Here is a 20,979-nt window from a genome sequence, read left to right as displayed (position 1 = left end):
ATGGTACCCTCTTCTCTACTACCCCATAAGGCTCTGGTCACAAATAGTGCACTACATAGGGAATAGGGTGCCATTTGGGAAGCAAGCCAACGTAATAAGGAAGCTCTGCTCTAGCCCCACACTGACAATATCATTCCCTCTTCTGTCTTCTGTCAATATGGCTTGTAATCAGCTTTCTGAGATGAGCTTTGTTGTTTACATTGTAAATCATGTCTTATTGTACACAGATAAATTGCTAGATTGTATTTCCACAGTAAAGTGTCGTTCGTCCAGAAACCAAACGTCTAGAGACTAAACTTCCATGCAAGCAGCACCGTAGACACTGCATTTACTAACATCCGCTATAGTGAACTCCTAAAGTATTGGGACAGTGACACAGTAATGTATTCTGTCATTTTGGAGTCACTGTTATTGTAAAGAGAATATGTTTTAATGAATAATCCTGAATGAATCGGGAGTAACGATGAGTGAGAAAGTTACAGAGGCACAAATACCTCCTCAAATAGGCACAAATACCTCCTCTCTTTCTGCTCTCTTCCTCCTTTCTTCCTCCTCTCTTCCTCCCTCTCTTCCTCCTCTATTTCCTCCTCCCTTCCTCCACTCTTCCTCCTCTATTCCCTCCTCTCTTCCTCCTCTCTTCCTCCTCTATTCCCTCCTCTCTTCCTCCTCTCTCCCTCCTCTCTTCCACCTCTTTTTCTCCTCTATTCCCTCCTCTTTTATTCCTCTGTTCCCTCCTCTCTTCCTCCTCTCTTCCTCCCCTCTTCCTCCTCTATTCCCTCCTCTCTTCCCTCCTCTCTTCCTCCACTCTTCCTCCTCTCTTCACTCCTCTTTCTGCTCTCTTCCTCCTTTCTTCCTCCTCTCTTTCTGCCTCTCTTCCTCCACTCTTCCTCCTCTCTTCCTCCTCTATTTCCTCCACTCTTCCCCCTCTCTTTCTGCTCTCTTTCCGCTCTCTTCCTCCTCTCTTCCTCCTCTCTTCCTCCTCTCTTCCTCTCTTCCCTCTATTCCCTCCACTCTTCCTCCTCTCTTCCTCCTCTCTTCCTCCTCTTTTCCTCCACTCTTCCCCCTCTCTTCCCCCTCTCTTCCTCCTCTCTTCCTGCTCTCTTCCTCCTCTCTTCCTCCTCTCTTCCTGCTCTCTTCCTCCTCTCTTTCTGCTCTCTTCCTCCTCTCTTCCTCCTCTCTTCCCCCTCTCTTCCTCCTCTCTTCCTGCTCTCTTCCACCTCTCTTCCTCCTCTCTTCCTCCTCTCTTCCTCCTTTTCTAATTACTTCTGCTTCAATTCACTACAACTGTTCACTGTCTGATAGAAAGAAAACTCACAGAAGAACTGCAGATTGCAACTGACATATTTCACTACAATGCTGATAAAAAGTATTTGCCCTCTTTCTAATTTTCTCTACTTTTGCATATTTTTGATAGTGAATGTTATCAGATCTTCAACCAAACCTGATATTAGATAAAGAACCTGATATTAGATAAAGAACCTGATATTAGATAAAGAACCTGATATTAGATAAAGAACCTGACATTAGATAAAGAACCTGATATTAGATAAAGAACCTGATATTAGATAAAGGGAACCTGATATTAGATAAAGAACCTGATATTAGATAAAGAACCTGATATTAGATAAAGAACCTGATATTAGATAAAGATTCTGATATTAGATAAAGAACCTGATATTAGATAAAGGGAACCTGATATTAGATAAAGAACCTGATATTAGATAAAGAACCTGATATTAGATAAAGAACCTGATATTAGATAAAGAACCTGATATTAGATAAAGAACCTGATATTAGATAAAGAACCTGATATTAGATAACCTGATATTAGATAAAGAACCTGATATTAGATAAAGAACCTGATATTAGATAAAGAACCTGATATTAGATAAAGAACCTGATATTAGATAAAGGGAACCTGGGTGAACGAATAACACAACAATAACACTTATTTTATTTATTTAATTAACAAAGTTATGCAACACCTAATTCCCCTATGTGAAAAAGTATTTGCCCCCTTACACTCAATAACTGGTTGTGCCACCTTTATCTGCAATGACTGCAACCAAATGCTTCCTTTATTTTGTTGATCAGTCTCTCACATCGCTGTGGATGAATTTTGGCCCACTCTTCCATGCAGAACTGCTGTAACTCAGTGACATTTGTGGGTTTTCAAGCATGAACTACTCGTATAAAGTTCTGCCACAACATGTCAATTGGTATTAGGTTTGGACTTTGACCAGGCCGTTCCCAATCTTCAAATGTGTCGCTTTATTAGCCATTTTCATGTAGACTTGATTGTGTGTTTTGGATCATTGTCTTGCTGCACGACCCAGCTGTGCTTAAGCTTCAGCTCACAGATGGATGGCCTGACATTCTGCTGTATGTCGTCCAGAAATATATACATTTAAACCATCTGTTTTTTGGCAAACTTGAGTCAGCTTTTTGGACGACATGAGTCCCATTTATGCCTGGTCGAAAACCAAACACTGCATTCCACAGTAAGAACCTTATACCAACGGTCAAGCATGGTGGTGGTAGTGGGATGGTTTGGGGATGCTTTGCTGCCTCAGGACCTGGACGACTTTGCCTTAATAGAAGGAACCATGAGAATATCAGAGAATTCTACGGGAGAATGTCAGGCCATCTGTCTGTGAGGTGAAGCTTAAGCACAGCTGGGTCATGCAGCAAGACAATGATCCAAAACACACAATCAAGTCCACATGAAAATGGTTAAAAAGCAAAACATTTGAAGTTGTGGAACGGCCTTGTCGAAGTCCAGACCTAATCCCAATTGCTTGAAAACTTGAAAACCCACAAATGTTTCTGAGTTACAACAGTTCTGCATGGAAGAGTGGGCCTAAATTCCTCCACAGAGATGTGAGAGATTGATCAACAACTACAGGAAGCATTTGGTTGCAGTCACTGCACATAAAGGTGGCACAACCAGTTGTTGAGTGTGAGCAGTGGTGGAAAAAGTACTCAATTGTCAGAAAGGTGGCAAATACCTTTTTCATGGTAATGTATGTTTGCCTGTGACTGCATATAGTGTCTCAAATCTCTATTTGCTAGGTCCACATCTCTATTTTGTATTATCAACTAACCGCAGGGGTTCTCAAACCTCTCCTCGGGGTCCCTGAGGAGAGGTTTGAAAACAGATTGGGGTCCCTGAGGAGAGGTTTGAAAACAGATTGGGGTCCCTGAGGAGAGGTTTGAAAACAGATTGGGGTCCCTGAGGAGAGGTTTGAAAACAGATTGGGGTCCCTGAGGAGATGTTTGAAAACAGATGGGGGTCCCCGAGGGGGGGTGTGAAAACATGGGGGTCCCCGAGGGGGGGTGTGAAAACAGATGGGGGTCCCTGAGGGGGGGTGTGAAAACAGATGGGGGTCCCCGAGGGGGGGTGTGAAAACAGATGGGGGTCCCTGAGGGGAGGTGTGAGATCCATTAAACTAATGCATCATTGTGGAATAACACTTTAATTAACTTTTCCAACTCTAACTAACATGTGCTGTTACTCAGTTATCACTAACTACCTGGACAGCATTACAAAGCAGCCTGATGTATTTAGTTGTGTGACGGCGGTGGTCTCAGCAACTCCTTGCTTAGTCTTTGCCCAGTTGACCCACTCTGTAGGGGCTTCCTGTTGACCGCAATGACCTTTTCCGACCACAAGAGGGAAGTAGATATCACTTTATAAAGTCTACACGTCAAACTGATCAACAACTAGCCATGTTTACTATGCAAGTAATCGCTTGTGGACAGATGCAGGTGATTTTATTTCTGAGTGTCAGAGATGACTTTATAAGTAGAAACCTCTACCCTGGTAGGCCAGTCTCTTAGTGAGTTCCTGTCTGTCTCTGTTCATTGCCATGGTAATGTGATAGAAGAATTGGTCTCCAACTAAAAAGACAAGTCTGAAACGTCTTTATGGGCCTGTGGCGTTACCATTCCAGCTCCAATATCTCAGTCCCAAATAGCACCCTATTTCTGACATAGTGCACAATTTTTGCTCTGGTCAAAAGTAGTGCACTGTGTAGGGCAAAGGGTTCCATTTTGGGAGGCCGATACGGTCTCATCTTCTTCCCTGTGATGTCACATGTCTCACCAGGCATGATCACACCTGCATGGATATGAACCGGCCTCATCTCCTTCTGAAGGATACCAATGGTCTCCCTCAAATGCATGTCTTCTGCTCTCATTCTACCTCTCTCTGGGGTCATCCTCTCTCTGGGGCCATCCTCTCTCTGGGGTCATCCTCTCTCTGGGGTCATCCTCTCTCTGGGGCCATCCTCTCTCTGGGGTCATCCTCTCTCTGGGGCCATCCTCTCTCTGGGGTCATACTCTCTCTGGGGCCATCCTCTCTCTGGGGTCATCCTCTCTCTGGGGTCATCCTCTCTCTGGGGTCATCCTCTCTCTGGGGTCATACTCTCTCTGGGGCCATCCTCTCTCTGGGGTCATCCTCTCTCTGGGGCCATCCTCTCTCTGGGGTCATACTCTCTCTGGGTCATCCTCTCTCTGGGGCCATCCTCTCTCTGGGGTCATCCTCTCTCTGGGGCCATCCTCTCTCTGGGGTCATCCTCTCTCTGGGGTCATACTCTCTCTGGGTCATCCTCTCTCTGGGGCCATCCTCTCTCTGGGGTCATCCTCTCTCTGGGGCCATCCTCTCTCTGGGGTCATACTCTCTCTGGGTCATCCTCTCTCTGGGGTCATCCTCTCTCTGGGGCCATCCTCTCTCTGGGGTCATACTCTCTCTGGGGCCATCCTCTCTCTGGGGTCATCCTCTCTCTGGGGCCATCCTCTCTCTGGGGTCATCCTCTCTCTGGGGTCATCCTCTCTCTGGGGCCATCCTCTCTCTGTGGTCATCCTCTCTCTGGGGCCATCCTCTCTCTGGGGTCATACTCTCTCTGGGGCCATCCTCTCTCTGGGGTCATCCTCTCTCTGGGGCCATCCTCTCTCTGGGTCCATCCTCTCTCTGGGGTCATCCTCTCTCTGGGGCCATCCTCTCTCTGGGGTCATCCTCTCTCTGGGGTCATCCTCTCTCTGGGGTCATCCTCTCTCTGGGGTCATACTCTCTCTGGGGCCATCCTCTCTCTGGGTCATCCTCTCTCTGGGGTCATCCTCTCTCTGGGGTCATCCTCTCTCTGGGGCCATCCTCTCTCTGGGGCCATCCTCTCTCTGGGTCATCCTCTCTCTGGGGTCATCCTCTCTCTGGGGTCATCCTCTCTCTGGGGCCATCCTCTCTCTGGGTCATCCTCTCTCTGGGGTCATCCTCTCTCTGGGGTCATCCTCTCTCTGGGGCCATCCTCTCTCTGGGGCCATCCTCTCTCTGGGGTCATCCTCTCTCTGGGGCCATCCTCTCTCTGGGGTCATCCTCTCTCTGGGGCCATCCTCTCTCTGGGTCCATCCTCTCTCTGGGGTCATCCTCTCTCTGGGGCCATCCTCTCTCTGGGGTCATCCTCTCTCTGGGGTCATCCTCTCTCTGGGGCCATCCTCTCTCTGGGGCCATCCTCTCTCTGGGGCCATCCTCTCTCTGGGGTCATCCTCTCTCTGGGGTCATCCTCTCTCTGGGGTCATCCTCTCCCTGGGGCCATCCTCTCTCTGGGGCCATCCTCTCTTTGGGGCCATCCTCTCTCTGGGGCCATCCTCTCTCTGGGGTCATCCTCTCTCTGGGGTCATCCTCTCTCTGGGGCCATCCTCTCTCTGGGGTCATCCTCTCTCTGGGACCATCCTCTCTCTGGGGTCAGCCTCTCTCTGGGGTCATCCTCTCTCTGGGGTCATCCTCTCTCTGGGGTCATACTCTCTCTGGGGCCATCCTCTCTCTGGGACCATCCTCTCTCTGGGGTCATCCTCTCTCTGGGGCCATCCTCTCTCTGGGACCATCCTCTCTCTGGGGCCATCCTCTCTCTGGGACCATCCTCTCTCTGGGGTCATCCTCCATCTCTTTCTCCCTTTCTCTGTCCTCTCTCCTTTGTCTCTGTCTCACACTGTCTCCCACAACTGTCCTCCTAACGCTTGTCTATCTCTCTCTCTCTCTCTCTCTCTCTCTCTCAACACCACTCTCTCCACTGTCACTTTCTTACTACGCTCTCTTATCTTCCTCCTCTCCTCCTTCAGGCCCTTCATCTCTTTCTCCATCTGTCTCTCTCTCCATCTTTTATTCTTTATTCTTTATTCTTATTCTCTGACATAACCTCATTCATCTTCCTCCTTTCATTCTCCATCATCGTCTTTCTCACTTTGTATATTTTATTCATAAAGTTGATCTCACAATTTACATATTTAAAGAACTTCCTCTCAACCTTCATCCCCCACTGTTAAGCCTCTCTCTCTATCTGCAGTCTTGTCCGTTGCCGTCTCGCCCCCTTCAACTCTTTCTCCTTCTCTTCTTTCTCTACGTACTAACCTCTCCATCTCTGATTCTATCCTCTCCATCTCTGATTCTATCCTCTCCATCTCTGATTCTAACCTCTCCATCTCTGATTCTAACCTCTCCATCTCTGATTCTAACCTCTCCATCTCTGATTCTAACCTCTCCATCTCTGATTCTAACCTCTCCATCTCTGATTCTAAACTCTCCATCTCTGATTCTAACCTCTCCATCTCTGATTCTATCCTCTCCATCTCTGATTCTAACCTCTCCATCTCTGATTCTAACCTCTCCATCTCTGATTCTAACCTCTCCATCTCTGATTCTAACCTCTTCATCTCTGATTCTATCCTCTCCATCTCTAATTCTAACCTCTCCATCTCTGATTCTAACCTCTTCATCTCTGATTCTATCCTCTCCATCTCTGATTCTATCCTCTCCATCTCTAATTCTAACCTCTTCATCTCTGATTCTATCCTCTCCATCTCTAATTCTATCCTCTCCATCTCTAATTCTAACCTCTCCATCTCTGATTCTAACCTCTCCATCTCTGATTCTAACCTCTCCATCTCTGATTCTAACCTCTTCATCTCTGATTCTATCCTCTCCATCTCTAATTCTAACCTCTCCATCTCTGATTCTAACCTCTCCATCTCTGATTCTATCCTCTCCATCTCTGATTCTATCCTCTCCATCTCTAATTCTAACCTCTTCATCTCTGATTCTAACCTCTCCATCTCTGATTCTATCCTCTCCATCTCTGATTCTAACCTCTTCATCTCTGATTCTAACCTCTCCATCTCTGATTCTAACCTCTCCATCTCTGATTCTAACCTCTCCATCTCTGATTCTAACCTCTTCATCTCTGATTCTATCCTCTCCATCTCTAATTCTAACCTCTCCATCTCTGATTCTAACCTCTCCATCTCTGATTCTAACCTCTCCATCTGTGATTCTAACCTCTCCATCTCTGATTCTAACCTCTCCATCTCTGATTCTAACCTCTCCATCTCTGATTCTAACCTCTCCATCTCTGATTCTAACCTCTCCATCTCTGATTCTATCCTCTCCATCTCTGATTCTAACCTCTCCATCTGTGATTCTAACCTCTTCATCTCTGATTCTAACCTCTCCATCTCTGATTCTATCCTCTCCATCTCTGATTCTAACCTCTCCATCTCTGATTCTAACCTCTCCATCTCTGATTCTATCCTCTCCATCTCTGATTCTATCCTCTCCATCTGTGATTCTAACCTCTTCATCTCTGATTCTAACCTCTCCATCTCTGATTCTATGTTTATTTTTTATTTATTTCACCTTTCTTTAACCAGGTAGGCTAGTTTTCAACTGCGACCTGGCCAAGATAAAGCAAAGCATTTCGACACATACAACAACACAGAGTTACACCTGGAATAAACAAACATACAATCAATAATACAGTAGAAAAATCTATATACAGCATGTGCAAATGAGGTAGGATAAGAGAGGTAAGGCAATAAATAGGCCATGGTGGCAAAGTAATTACAATATAGCAATTAAACACTGGAATGGTAGAATGTGCAGAAGATGAATGTGCAAGTTGAGATACTGGGGTGCAAAGGAGCAAGATAAATAAATGAATAAATACAGTATGGGGATGAGGTAGATTGGATGGGCTATTTACAGATGAGCTATGTACAGGTGACATCCTTTCCAACTCTGATTCTAACCTCTCCATCTCTGATTCTAACCTCTCCATCTCTGATTCTAACCTCTCCATCTCTGATTCTAACCTCTCCATCTCTGATTCTAACCTCTCCATCTCTGATTCTAACCTCTCCATCTCTGATTCTATCCTCTCTATCTCTGATTCTAACCTCTCCATCTCTGATTCTAACCTCTCCATCTCTGATTCTATCCTCTCCATCTCTGATTCTAACCTCTCCATCTCTCATTCTAACCTCACCATCACTGATTCTAACCTCTCCATCTCTGATTCTAAACTCTCCATCTCTGATTCTAACCTCTCCATCTCTGATTCTAACCTCTCCATCTCTGATTCTAACTACTCCATCTCTGATTCTAACCTCTCCATCTCTGATTCTATCCTCTCCATCTCTGATTCCAACCTCTCCATCTCTGATTCTAACCTCTCCATCTCTGATTCTATCCTCTTCATCTCTGATTCTAACCTCTCCATCTCTGATTCTAACCTCTCCATCTCTGATTCTAACCTTTCCATCTCTGATTCTATCCTCTTCATCTCTGATTCTATCCTCTTCATCTCTGATTCTAACCTCTTCATCTCTGATTCTAACCCCTCCATCTCTGATTCTAACCTCTCCATCTCTGATTCTAACCTCTCCATCTCTACTTCCAACCTCTCCATCTCTGATTCTATCCTCTCCATCTCTGATTCTAACCTCTCCATCTCTGATTCCAACCTCTCCATCTCTGATTCTAACCTCTCCATCTCTGATTCCAACCTCTCCATCTCTGATTCCAACCTCTCCATCTCTGATTCTAACCTCTCCATCTCTGATTCTAACCTCTCCATCTCTACTTCCAACCTCTCCATCTCTGATTCTATCCTCTCCATCTCTGATTCTAACCTCTCCATCTCTGATTCCAACCTCTCCATCTCTGATTCTAACCTCTCCATCTCTGATTCTATCCTCTTCATCTCTGATTCTAACCTCTTCATCTCTGATTCTAACCCCTCCATCTCTGATTCTAACCTCTCCAACTCTGATTCTAACCCCTCCATCTCTGATTCTAACCTCTCCATCTCTGATTCTAACGTCTTCATCTCTGATTCTATCCTCTCCATCTCTGATTCTAACCTCTTCATCTCTGATTCTAACCTCTCCATCTCTGATTCTAACCTCTCCAACTCTGATTCTAACCTCTTCATCTCTGATTCTAACCTCTCCATCTCTGATTCTAACCTCTCCATCTCTGATTCTAACCTCTCCATCTCTGATTCTAATCTCTCCATCTCTGATTCTAACCTCTCCATCTCTGATTCTAACCTCTCCATCTCTGATTCTAACCTCTCCATCTCTGATTCTAACCTCTCCATCTCTGATTCTAACCTCTCCAACTCTGATTCTAACCTCTTCATCTCTGATTCTAACATCTCCAACTCTGATTCTAACCTCTCCAACTCTGATTCTAACCTCTCCATCTCTGATTCTAACCTCTCCATCTCTGATTCTAACCTCTCCATCTCTGATTCTAACCTCTCCAACTCTGATTCTAACCTCTCCATCTCTGATTCCAACCTCTCCATCTCTGATTCTAACCTCTCCATCTCTGATTCTATCCTCTTCATCTCTGATTCTAACCTCTCCATCTCTGATTCTAACCTCTCCATCTCTGATTCTAACCTTTCCATCTCTGATTCTATCCTCTTCATCTCTGATTCTATCCTCTTCATCTCTGATTCTAACCTCTTCATCTCTGATTCTAACCCCTCCATCTCTGATTCTAACCTCTCCATCTCTGATTCTAACCTCTCCATCTCTACTTCCAACCTCTCCATCTCTGATTCTATCCTCTCCATCTCTGATTCTAACCTCTCCATCTCTGATTCCAACCTCTCCATCTCTGATTCTAACCTCTCCATCTCTGATTCTATCCTCTTCATCTCTGATTCTAACCTCTTCATCTCTGATTCTAACCCCTCCATCTCTGATTCTAACCTCTCCAACTCTGATTCTAACCCCTCCATCTCTGATTCTAACCTCTCCATCTCTGATTCTAACGTCTTCATCTCTGATTCTATCCTCTCCATCTCTGATTCTAACCTCTTCATCTCTGATTCTAACCTCTCCATCTCTGATTCTAACCTCTCCAACTCTGATTCTAACCTCTCCATCTCTGATTCTAACCTCTCCATCTCTGATTCTAACCTCTCCATCTCTGATTCTAACCTCTCCATCTCTGATTCTAACCTCTCCATCTCTGATTCTAACCTCTCCATCTCTGATTCTAACCTCTCCATCTCTGATTCTAACCTCTCCATCTCTGATTCTAACCTCTCCATCTCTGATTCTAACCTCTCCATCTCTGATTCTAACCTCTCCAACTCTGATTCTAACCTCTTCATCTCTGATTCTAACCTCTCCAACTCTGATTCTAACCTCTCCAACTCTGATTCTAACCTCTCCATCTCTGATTCTAACCTCTCCATCTCTGATTCTAACCTCTCCATCTCTGATTCTAACCTCTCCAACTCTGATTCTAACCTCTCCATCTCTGATTCTAACCTCTCCATCTCTGATTCTAACCTCTCCATCTCTGATTCTAACCTCTCCATCTCTGATTCTAACCTCTCCAACTCTGATTCTAACCTCTCCATCTCTGATTCTAACCTCTCCATCTCTGATTCTAACCTCTCCATCTCTGATTCTTACCTCTCCAACTCTGATTCTAACCTCTCCATCTCTGATTCTAACCTCTCCATCTCTGATTCTAACCTCTCCAACTCTGATTCTAACCTCTTCATCTCTGATTCTAACCTCTACAACTCTGATTCTAACCTCTCCAACTCTGATTCTAACCTCTCCATCTCTGATTCTAACCTCTCCATCTCTGATTCTAACCTCTCCATCTCTGATTCTAACCTCTCCAACTCTGATTCTAACCTCTCCATCTCTGATTCCAACCTCTCCATCTCTGATTCTAACCTCTCCATCTCTGATTCTATCCTCTTCATCTCTGATTCTAACCTCTCCATCTCTGATTCTAACCTCTCCATCTCTGATTCTAACCTTTCCATCTCTGATTCTATCCTCTTCATCTCTGATTCTATCCTCTTCATCTCTGATTCTAACCTCTTCATCTCTGATTCTAACCCCTCCATCTCTGATTCTAACCTCTCCATCTCTGATTCTAACCTCTCCATCTCTACTTCCAACCTCTCCATCTCTGATTCTATCCTCTCCATCTCTGATTCTAACCTCTCCATCTCTGATTCCAAACTCTCCATCTCTGATTCTAACCTCTCCATCTCTGATTCTATCCTCTTCATCTCTGATTCTAACCTCTTCATCTCTGATTCTAACCCCTCCATCTCTGATTCTAACCTCTCCAACTCTGATTCTAACCCCTCCATCTCTGATTCTAACCTCTCCATCTCTGATTCTAACGTCTTCATCTCTGATTCTATCCTCTCCATCTCTGATTCTAACCTCTTCATCTCTGATTCTAACCTCTCCATCTCTGATTCTAACCTCTCCAACTCTGATTCTAACCTCTCCATCTCTGATTCTAACCTCTCCATCTCTGATTCTAACCTCTCCATCTCTGATTCTAACCTCTCCATCTCTGATTCTAACCTCTCCATCTCTGATTCTAACCTCTCCATCTCTGATTCTAACCTCTCCATCTCTGATTCTAACCTCTCCATCTCTGATTCTAACCTCTCCATCTCTGATTCTAACCTCTCCAACTCTGATTCTAACCTCTTCATCTCTGATTCTAACCTCTCCAACTCTGATTCTAACCTCTCCAACTCTGATTCTAACCTCTCCATCTCTGATTCTAACCTCTCCATCTCTGATTCTAACCTCTCCATCTCTGATTCTAACCTCTCCAACTCTGATTCTAACCTCTCCATCTCTGATTCTAACCTCTACATCTCTTATTCTAACCTCTCCATCTCTGATTCTATCCTCTCCATCTCTGATTCTATCCTCTTCATCTCTGATTCTAACCTCTCCATCTCTGATTCTAACCTCTCCATCTCTTGCTCCATCTCACTAAGTTCAGTGTTCTATTTTCTCCATAATTGTGTAGTTTTTTTCTAGATTCGTCTCCCCCCTCTTTTTTCAGATCTGTAAGGATATTCTCCATGTCTGATGCAACAACCTCTCACTCCATCCACTCTTTTAACATCTCTGTCCGGGCTAACTCTCTCTCCAGCCTCTCTCATCCCCTCCAGCTTACTGTGTTCCAACTTCCTTTCTCCTCTGCTCCCTCCCTCACTCCCTTCATCTTTCTCCTCTGCACCCTCCGTACCTTGCTTCATCTTTCTCCTCTGCTCCCTCCCTCACTCCCTTCATCTTTCTCCTCTGCACCCTCCGTACCTTGCTTCATCTTTCTCCTCTGCTCCCTCCCTCACTCCCTTCATCTTTCTCCTCTGCTCCCTCCCTCACTCCCTTCATCTTTCTCCTCTGCTCCCTCCCTCACTCCCTTCATCTTTCTCCTCTGCTCCCTCCCTCACTCCCTTCATCTTTCTCCTCTGCACCCTCTTTACCTTGCTTCATCTTTCTCCTCAGCACCCTCCCTCCCTTCATCTTTCTCTTCCCTCAGGTGTTTTGGTCGGGGTTCTCTCCTCTTCTCTCACTCAATAGCTCCAATTTTATAGAGAAGAACTTCTAGTGTTTTAATTCAACTGAATTGGAACTTAATATGCAAAGCTTCTAAAATTGAATGTTTTCTCAAAAGAGTTAATCATTTCAAAATTCTAATATATTCCTCAAAAGAGTTGTAAATAAGTTCCAAATTATAATATATTTGTACAAAAGAGACATGTAGAAGACAGATGTTTTATTTAGAAAAAGAGAGCAAGACAGTTGGCATGTTGTATATTTCATGTAAGGATTTACAGTTCATAGCAAAACATTTAACATTTTTCATTTCATTGCAAAAAAGAAAGGAGTTCTGTGTCAGCTACAGATATTTATTTTCCCGTATCTCTCTGTCAACCTTCACTTTCCTTTCCCTTTATTATTGCAGTTACAAGGCAAATGATTTGACATTCAAAGTCATAGGGAAATGACATTCTGTCCTTACTATCTCAGAGTTGTACTCTCTTTGCATTACCCTGCCAATTCATTGTGTCTCATTCTGCAACCATTTTCCTAAGAACTCCCTGCATATGTATAAAACCACCTGTGGTGATTCTCTTAAACGTAGAACTCAAATCAAAGCAAATGACACACAGAAGGAAGTAGCACCTTCCTTTTGGTTTGACAGTCAGGAAGAGAGTTAAGGAGACCTCTCGTTGAAAAACACACAACAACCATGAGAAGACGTGGAAGGAAAACAGTGCGAGTCTGGACACCATAGAAATAGATCACTAGAAAGACAATCCCCATTCAACTATATTGATCATACCCCATGGTGGTGCAGTCATAGTGCCGAGGTCTGTGGGACTTTCACCATTCTAGTAGTTATATTTCTATGCTGAGCCAGACTGAACAACAGCCTAAACCATGTCATCTAACTAACCACATCCTGAACCCCAGCATCCTGAACCTCAGCCTGCTTTTCACTTCTCGTGCTTCTCAGGCTCGTTGTAAAGCTCGCTGTACTTGGGCGGGTGGGAACTGAAGCTGAACTTGGACGGGCGAGAGCTGACACTGAACACCACAGGAACAGCTACGTTAGAGCTCCTCAGCTGAGCCAGCAGGACGGCGGACAACACCGCTCCCAGGAGCTGGAGAACAACACAACAAGATCAATTAAAAACAACGATGTGGGTGGCAGCAAGCCAGGGACTAGTAAAGATATTCAACTGTCAGTTTGATGTGTAAGGTGTGAAATGTGCGCTGTAAAGAATGCATGCTCACAGCCAGAGCAGCGAATCCGAAGGAAACGCCCAACACGATGTCCAGAGCTTCAGCCACGTAGCCCTCGATGATGGGGAAGCAGGGCTGTGGGACAAAGGTCCGTTAATGCTCAATGGAACACAGATCAGAACTCAATCATGGTCCTGTCTGGCTCAGATGGTTACAGTGTGGTGCAAGCTATGCCAAGGTCACAGGTTCAATTCCCGCAGGGATCACAAGCTAAAATGTGCAGATGGAAAAAGCCATTGGTATTTCATATCTGTGTAATAACGTGACTCAGATCACAGCTCAACAGAAGAGCTTCATTCTCGGCGGTGTGCTGCTCTCTGTGACAAAACCAACAGGTTCTGTCTAGGAATGTAGACGACAACAGGGTTGATCTAAAGATAACAGAAAAGGTCCCTGGTCCGACCTGTTTGTAGATCAGCTTCTGGTGTCCAGCCATCCTGAACTCTGAAAAGATCAACAACTGAAAAACAGAAGAAGAAAAACTGATATGGCATATTCCTTTATTAATGTATCTAACAGACGGAAGGAAGGGTTAAAAGGTGTTCTCATGGTAGACCAGGATGTAAACCTATGTGCATACGAACTCAGAAGAAGGAGCCTATTGACTATTAAGCTACATCATTAGTCCTGTCATGTAGAGTTGATCTGAACTCACCTGGTATGGAATGTTCTGGCATGTACCCTCCATCTGATCTTCCTCACCCTGACAGAGACAGGAGTCAGGGACGTTGTCGCCCCAGTCTGTGTAACTGAACAGCCCACAGCACTTCAACTGTTAAAACACACACACACACACACACACACACACACACACAGTGTGTAGTTACATGAAGTTAACATTGCTGAGGTACATGTTGTACACACAACTAGAATGTAACTTCTCAAAACTATTAAGTATATAATGAATGATATTATTGTAAACCTTAGTGAAATATTTCCTGCTGATGTTTCATGGAAAAGACAGAATAGATCCCAAGCGGGATCCTTTGATATAATGAATGCTATGGACATGTCAAGTATATTCTGGTGAAATGATTCATGGAAAAGTTCCATACATTCAGCTGAAACTTCTCAGTGAGCTGTCTAACATCAGGGGAGGCTTCGTTCAGAGGCAGGAGCTCACGGAACTTCTCCTCCACAATCCTCTCTACCTGCAAAACAAACCAAACAACCACAGCTGTCAACAATGACCCTACCAAATGCACACATCTAAATCTGAATGGGATGGATATAGGTCATGTTGTGTTGTGCCTTGTGTGTGAAAAATCCACTGAATAAATCAAATGCATTATGATTATTATCAGGTTGCCTCATCAGAAACAGATATTGTGTGGGCCGCTAGCTGCTGGAAGACATTCTGCTAAGAGACTGTAGCTCCTCTAGCAAAAGTTCACTATTTATATATATATAAAGAAACTGCAAAATTATAATAGACAGTTGATACAACAGTACCAACAGTGGCTGTAGGCCTGTCTACCAGTATAGCACATCAAGTATTACAGTACCACTGGCTGTAGGCCTGTCTACCAGTATAGCACATCAAGTATTACAGTACCACTGGCTGTAGGCCTGTCTACCAGTATAGCACATCAAGTATTACAGTACCACTGGCTGTAGGCCTGTCTACCAGTATAGCACATCAAGTATTACAGTACCACTGGCTGTAGGCCTGTCTACCAGTATAGCACATCAAGTATTACAGTACCACTGGCTGTAGGCCTGTCTACCAGTATAGCACATCAAGTATTACAGTACCATCATGTACAGACATCATTATTAACAAACAATACCTCAGGACGGTACATGGCTGTGGGCACCGCCACACGCAGGAGGCAGAAGCAGACAACAAAACAGGCTACCAGAAACTAGAGAGAGAAAGTGAAAGAGAGAGATAGAGAGACTTAGTCCATAAACCATTTTCTGTCCATAAAGTTACTGTGTGACTCAGTGAATCGTTGAACAAAACAGGTTATGAAATGCTAAGTGTCTTTCCTAACAATGTCGTAACACGATATAAAAAGGAATTCAGGGTGGTTTCCCAGACACAGACCAAGCCTAGTCCTGGACTAAAAAGCAAGCTCAAGTAGGTATCTTCATTGAAAAGCAGTTTGTAGTCCAGGACTACGGTTAATCTGTGTTTGGGAAACCATGACATGTTTTATATTGTTCTGTCTCTATGGTCGTAGTTGTCTGAATGAATGTGAAGTCAGCGAATAGCAGTAGACCCCCTCACCATGATCAGGGGAATTCTCTTCTCTCTGTGTGCTCCGTACGCCCCAAGCAGAGACATGAACATGGTGATGCCTCCTACTACATACAGCACGACAAACCCTTTGGACTGGTTCTCAAACTGAAAAACAATACAACATCCATGGTGTCTCTCAGTATACCATTATGACATCATAATAGCCTGCGTTCCTTCTGTTTTTCTGGACAGGTTGTTATTTACATGTCGGGTTTTTTATGGCAGGCTAAAGGTACAAAAAACAAACAAACAAATACCTACATTCCTAATAGGGAAAATCCATTTTTTTAATATATATATAGCACGGTAGACCTATAATTCTTGTATAGGACAGTACTTTAGGAACATTGACTTTGTACACAGGAGTTCACTTTGTATATATAGCTAACCAATAAGGAAGTACAGTTACAGTCTACTACATAAACTGTTGACACATGAACCTGTTTTTCAGATGCTGCAGCGTTTAATGCATATGAGTAACTGTTTCTTTCCAATTTTGGTTTTTCAAAATAGAGAAATTATATAATCAAAATTAATTATCTTTGGTAAGAATTCATTCAATATCCTTATAATAATAATAATATATATTATTATAATAATATATATTATTATTATATATAATAATAATATATATTGATATAGTCGTAAAATACAGTTTGAATTTAATTTGAACTTTGAGCTCATTTAGCTCTTGTCTAGGGTGTTACGTGTGCGGCTTTAAACTTCTTCAAAGCTCAAACCGCATGTAACGCCATGGACCAGAGCTAGATCCCATTTTACCTCTTCAGTACTGCCATGGTAGATGAATTGACCCAGAAGTCCCAGGCCGATAATCACACCTCCAGCAATCTAAAGAAAAACATCCCATCCACTATTAAATAACATGATTTTCTTAATTGTACTTAAAGCCATATTTAACGGATGTAAAGTTGGATTATACAGAGAGACACGTAGGTAAGTGGATAGAAAACATATAATTTCACACAGATAGACTACAAACATTTTTTTACGAACTTTTATGGGCAGAAAGCAGTGTTTGGTGAAGAAGATAAATGAACTTGTTATTTTTGCTGCGCAATTGATAAAAGTAACCTTAAAGTATCGCCTACTGAGCTAATCACATGTTCCTACTTGTATTTACAAATAAAGAGTTGCTAACTTACCGCGAACAGCACGTTGAAGAAGATAAAGAGCCGTTGGAAACAGCTACTACGTTTAGCCATTGTCGTGTTTATCAGGTACACACTTCAGCTCTCAGAAAACGAACTCTACCTGTCTGTGCTGCTTGTGTGTGTGTCAGTTTTCCGGGTAGTTTATGTGGTAGGCAGTACTAAGAGTTAGTTCCTGTAAATTACACTGTTACCAACGATGTATATAAACCACTATTTATTTCCATTATGAGCCTTTGAAGCCAGTGGTCGGCCATATTGGAACTCCACGGTACGGCCCAGTCCTCCATACGAATGAATGGAATTCTACAGTATTTTTAAATAAAGGACAAAATGACATGTATTTAATCATTTTTGTTGTTGTAGTTGGGACAGTATCATTAGTCATCAAAATATATATATATACTTTAAGGAAAATGTTTTATATTTTTTTCAGTTTTTATTTGTATGATTAGCTCACATGATTTAATTTGAAAGTATGCTTTAAAGTGTCTGTAATGGAATAAATGCATTTCTATAGATTCCAAAATACAATTACAACGGTGGGGGAGAGCCAAGATGGAGGCGCGATGGCTTCAACACAGCGCCCCCTTACAATCATCTAGTGTGTACATATATATATATATATATAAATATATAAATCGCTTATCGTAAGCTTTTTTTATGTGTATTTTTTTTTTAAATTACAACACAATAACAACAAAAACATAGGACATCACTACACGTAAGCACAGCCAGAAGGAGTAACCCAGACATGTCACAGGGGCTATAAAGCTTGAAGCATCCGTGTAGATTTCTTCTCACCACCAAATGGTAGTCCAGTCGCGGGTATATGAGTGGGAGAGGATGGAACTTCGTGAAACTGGGCCGACATTCTGCTAATTTTCTCATCGATTAAACATTTGATCTCAATATATTTTTATGTTCCCTAAACTACAATATGTTACGAACACAGTGAAGTAAGTTTTAAAGACTTGACGCTTTACCAAATATTTGAATTGCATTGTTTAGAAAGAGTGCAAGGTCGAATTGAATTTGTGTACAAGCGCACTGCACAGAGTAGGCGTTTCCTGATGGAAATATGCAAATACATGCTACAACGCGCCAATAGGATCTTGCTTGGCTTTAACCACCTTGCTTGTTCTGCCCACCATGCTTTATTTGCTCCCACTGTAAACGACACAGATGAACTATCTTGGGTTAGTTATATTTCTCTGTAACTAGGCCTGTCCTGCATCATCTAAAGTATTTTTCCAGTGTTTACAACTTGCCTACCAACATTTCACTGGATGGATATAGCAGAACGAATATGAAAATCTATTTTAGTTTTTTACAGAGATACATTACAAAAACTCTAGACTCAAATCAAATTTGAAAGTTTATTAAATCAAATGTTATATTATTGCGGGTGTAGCAAAATGCTTGAAAGATATCACAGGCTGGTGAGAGAGAGAGAGAGAGAGAGAAAGAAAGACAGACCGTGAGTAGAGAGAGAGAGGAGAGAGCAAATGGGAGAGAGCAAATGAGCAAGCGATAGAAGGCAAGAGAAAGAAAGATTTGGTTTATTGATCCAAACCTGAGCTAGAATAGAGTCTTAGTCTCCTGAGACCCAGGTTATTAACTGACTGTCTGTAGTCCATAATGAGGGGAGACTGGGTAAGAATAGAGTCTTAGTCTCCTGAGACCCAGGTTATTAATTGACTGTCTGTAGTCCATAATGAGGAGAGACTGGGTCAGAATAGAGTCTTAGTCTCCTGAGACCCAGGTTATTAACTGACTGTCTGATGTCCATAATGAGGAGAGACTGGGTCAGAATAGAGGTTACATTATAAACACTACCATACCTGCTCTGCTAATGAGGTAACACTATAAACACTACCATACCTGCTCTGCTAATGAGGTAACACTATAAACACTACCATTCCTGCTCTGCTAATGAGGTAACACTATAAACACTACCATACCTGCTCTGCTAATGAGGTAACACTATAAACACTACCATTCCTGCTCTGCTAATGAGGTAACACTATAAACACTACCATACCTGCTCTGCTAATGAGGTAACACTATAAACACTACCATTCCTGCTCTGCTAATGAGGTAACACTATAAACACTACCATACCTGCTCTGCTAATGAGGTAACACTATAAACACTACCATTCCTGCTCTGCTAATGAGGTAACACTATAAACACTACCATACCTGCTCTGCTAATGAGGTAACACTATAAACACTACCATACCTGCTCTGCTAATGAGGTAACACTATAAACACTACCATTCCTGCTCTGCTAATGAGGTAACACTATAAACACTACCATACCTGCTCTGCTAATGAGGTAACACTATAAACACTACCATTCCTGCTCTGCTAACCACACCTGCACTACTATTCCTCTCTCTCTCTCTCTCTCTCTCTCTCTCTCTCTCTCTCTCCACTGGACCCAGCTAAAAGAACACAGGCAGCACCTACACTGGACCCAGCCAAAGGAACACAGGCAGCACCTACACTGGACCCAGCTAAAGGAACACAGGCAGCACCTACACTGGACCCAGCTAAAGGAACACAGGAAGCACCTACACTGGACCCAGCTAAAGGAACACAGGCAGCACCTACACTGGACCCAGCTAAAGGAACACAGGCAGCACCTACACTGGACCCAGCTAAAGGAACACAGGCAGCACCTACACTGGACCCAGCTAAAGGAACACAGGCAGCACCTACACTGGTCCCAGCTAAAGGAACACAGACAGCACCTACACTGGACCCAGCTAAAGGAACACAGACAGGACCTACACTGGACCCAGCGAAAGGAACACAGGCAGCACCTACACTGGTCCCAGCTAAAGGAACACAGACAGCACCTACACTGGACCCAGCTAAAGGAACACAGGCAGCACCTACACTGGACCCAGCTAAAGGAACACAGGCAGCACCTACACTGGTCCCAGCTCAGGAAGGTATTATTACATTGTAAATAATTGCTGTTTGTGTGATTAGTAGTTGTTTGTGTGATTGATAGCTTTTGTGTGATTAAGGGGAAGTAGAATGAGACTTTATGTCTCAAGGATGTTTTTGTATTGTAGGGTTGTTGTGAAAGAAGGGAAATTGTATGCCAGCCTGTGGTTGGTTCTGGGGAACTGTCTGTAATTGCACATGTGCTAAGAGCACGAAGATGAGGAAGAGGCGACAGATAAGAGGAAGTGATGCAAACAGCGGTTGAGAATGTCAAAACACTTGGGCTGTGGTTAGCAGAAAATCATAACCTTAATCAGGGTGAAAGGGCCTATGGAAAGTGCTCTGTCTTGTTAGTGGAAAACTGCTGAAGTATATCATTGTTTGGACGGGGGAGTTTTGACAGGAGAGAGTGCTGAGGACAGGGGGAGTTTGGACAGGAGAGAGTGCTGAGGACAGGGGGAGTTTGGACAGGAGAGAGTGCTGAGGACGGGGGAGTTTGGACAGGAGAGAGTGCTGAGGACAGGGGGAATTTGGACAGGAGAGAGTGCTGAGGACGGGGGAGTTTGGACAGGAGAGAGTGCTGAGGACGGGGGAGTTTGGAAAGGAGAGAGTGCTGAGGACAGGGGGAATTTGGACAGGAGAGAGTGCTGAGGACGGGGGAGTTTGGACA

General features: G+C 43.6%; 2 protein-coding genes across 2 annotated transcripts in view; both read right to left on the bottom strand.

The window, feature by feature from the left end:
- LOC115189731 (leucine-rich repeat-containing G-protein coupled receptor 5) overlaps nucleotides 1-20,979 on the bottom strand; it is a 653,393-nt gene that overhangs the window by 349,328 nt on the left and 283,086 nt on the right. The gene's annotated exons all lie outside the window — the stretch shown is intronic.
- Nucleotides 12,887-17,478, bottom strand: LOC115189720 (tetraspanin-8). Its single transcript, XM_029748259.1, has 9 exons — nucleotides 17,344-17,478; nucleotides 16,961-17,029; nucleotides 16,169-16,285; nucleotides 15,726-15,800; nucleotides 14,991-15,086; nucleotides 14,591-14,707; nucleotides 14,339-14,395; nucleotides 13,927-14,010; nucleotides 12,887-13,793 (listed from the first exon to the last, which is right to left on the bottom strand). The coding sequence occupies exons 1-9, from the start codon at nucleotides 17,401-17,403 to the stop codon at nucleotides 13,626-13,628; spliced, it is 843 nt and encodes a 280-aa protein (XP_029604119.1). The 5' UTR covers nucleotides 17,404-17,478; the 3' UTR covers nucleotides 12,887-13,625.

The sequence above is a fragment of the Salmo trutta genome, unplaced genomic scaffold (assembly GCF_901001165.1).
Source record: "Salmo trutta unplaced genomic scaffold, fSalTru1.1, whole genome shotgun sequence".
Lineage (NCBI taxonomy): Eukaryota > Metazoa > Chordata > Actinopteri > Salmoniformes > Salmonidae > Salmo > Salmo trutta.
The sequence above is the reverse complement of the archived record's forward strand: the minus strand, read 5'-3'. Positions and strand labels throughout refer to the sequence as shown.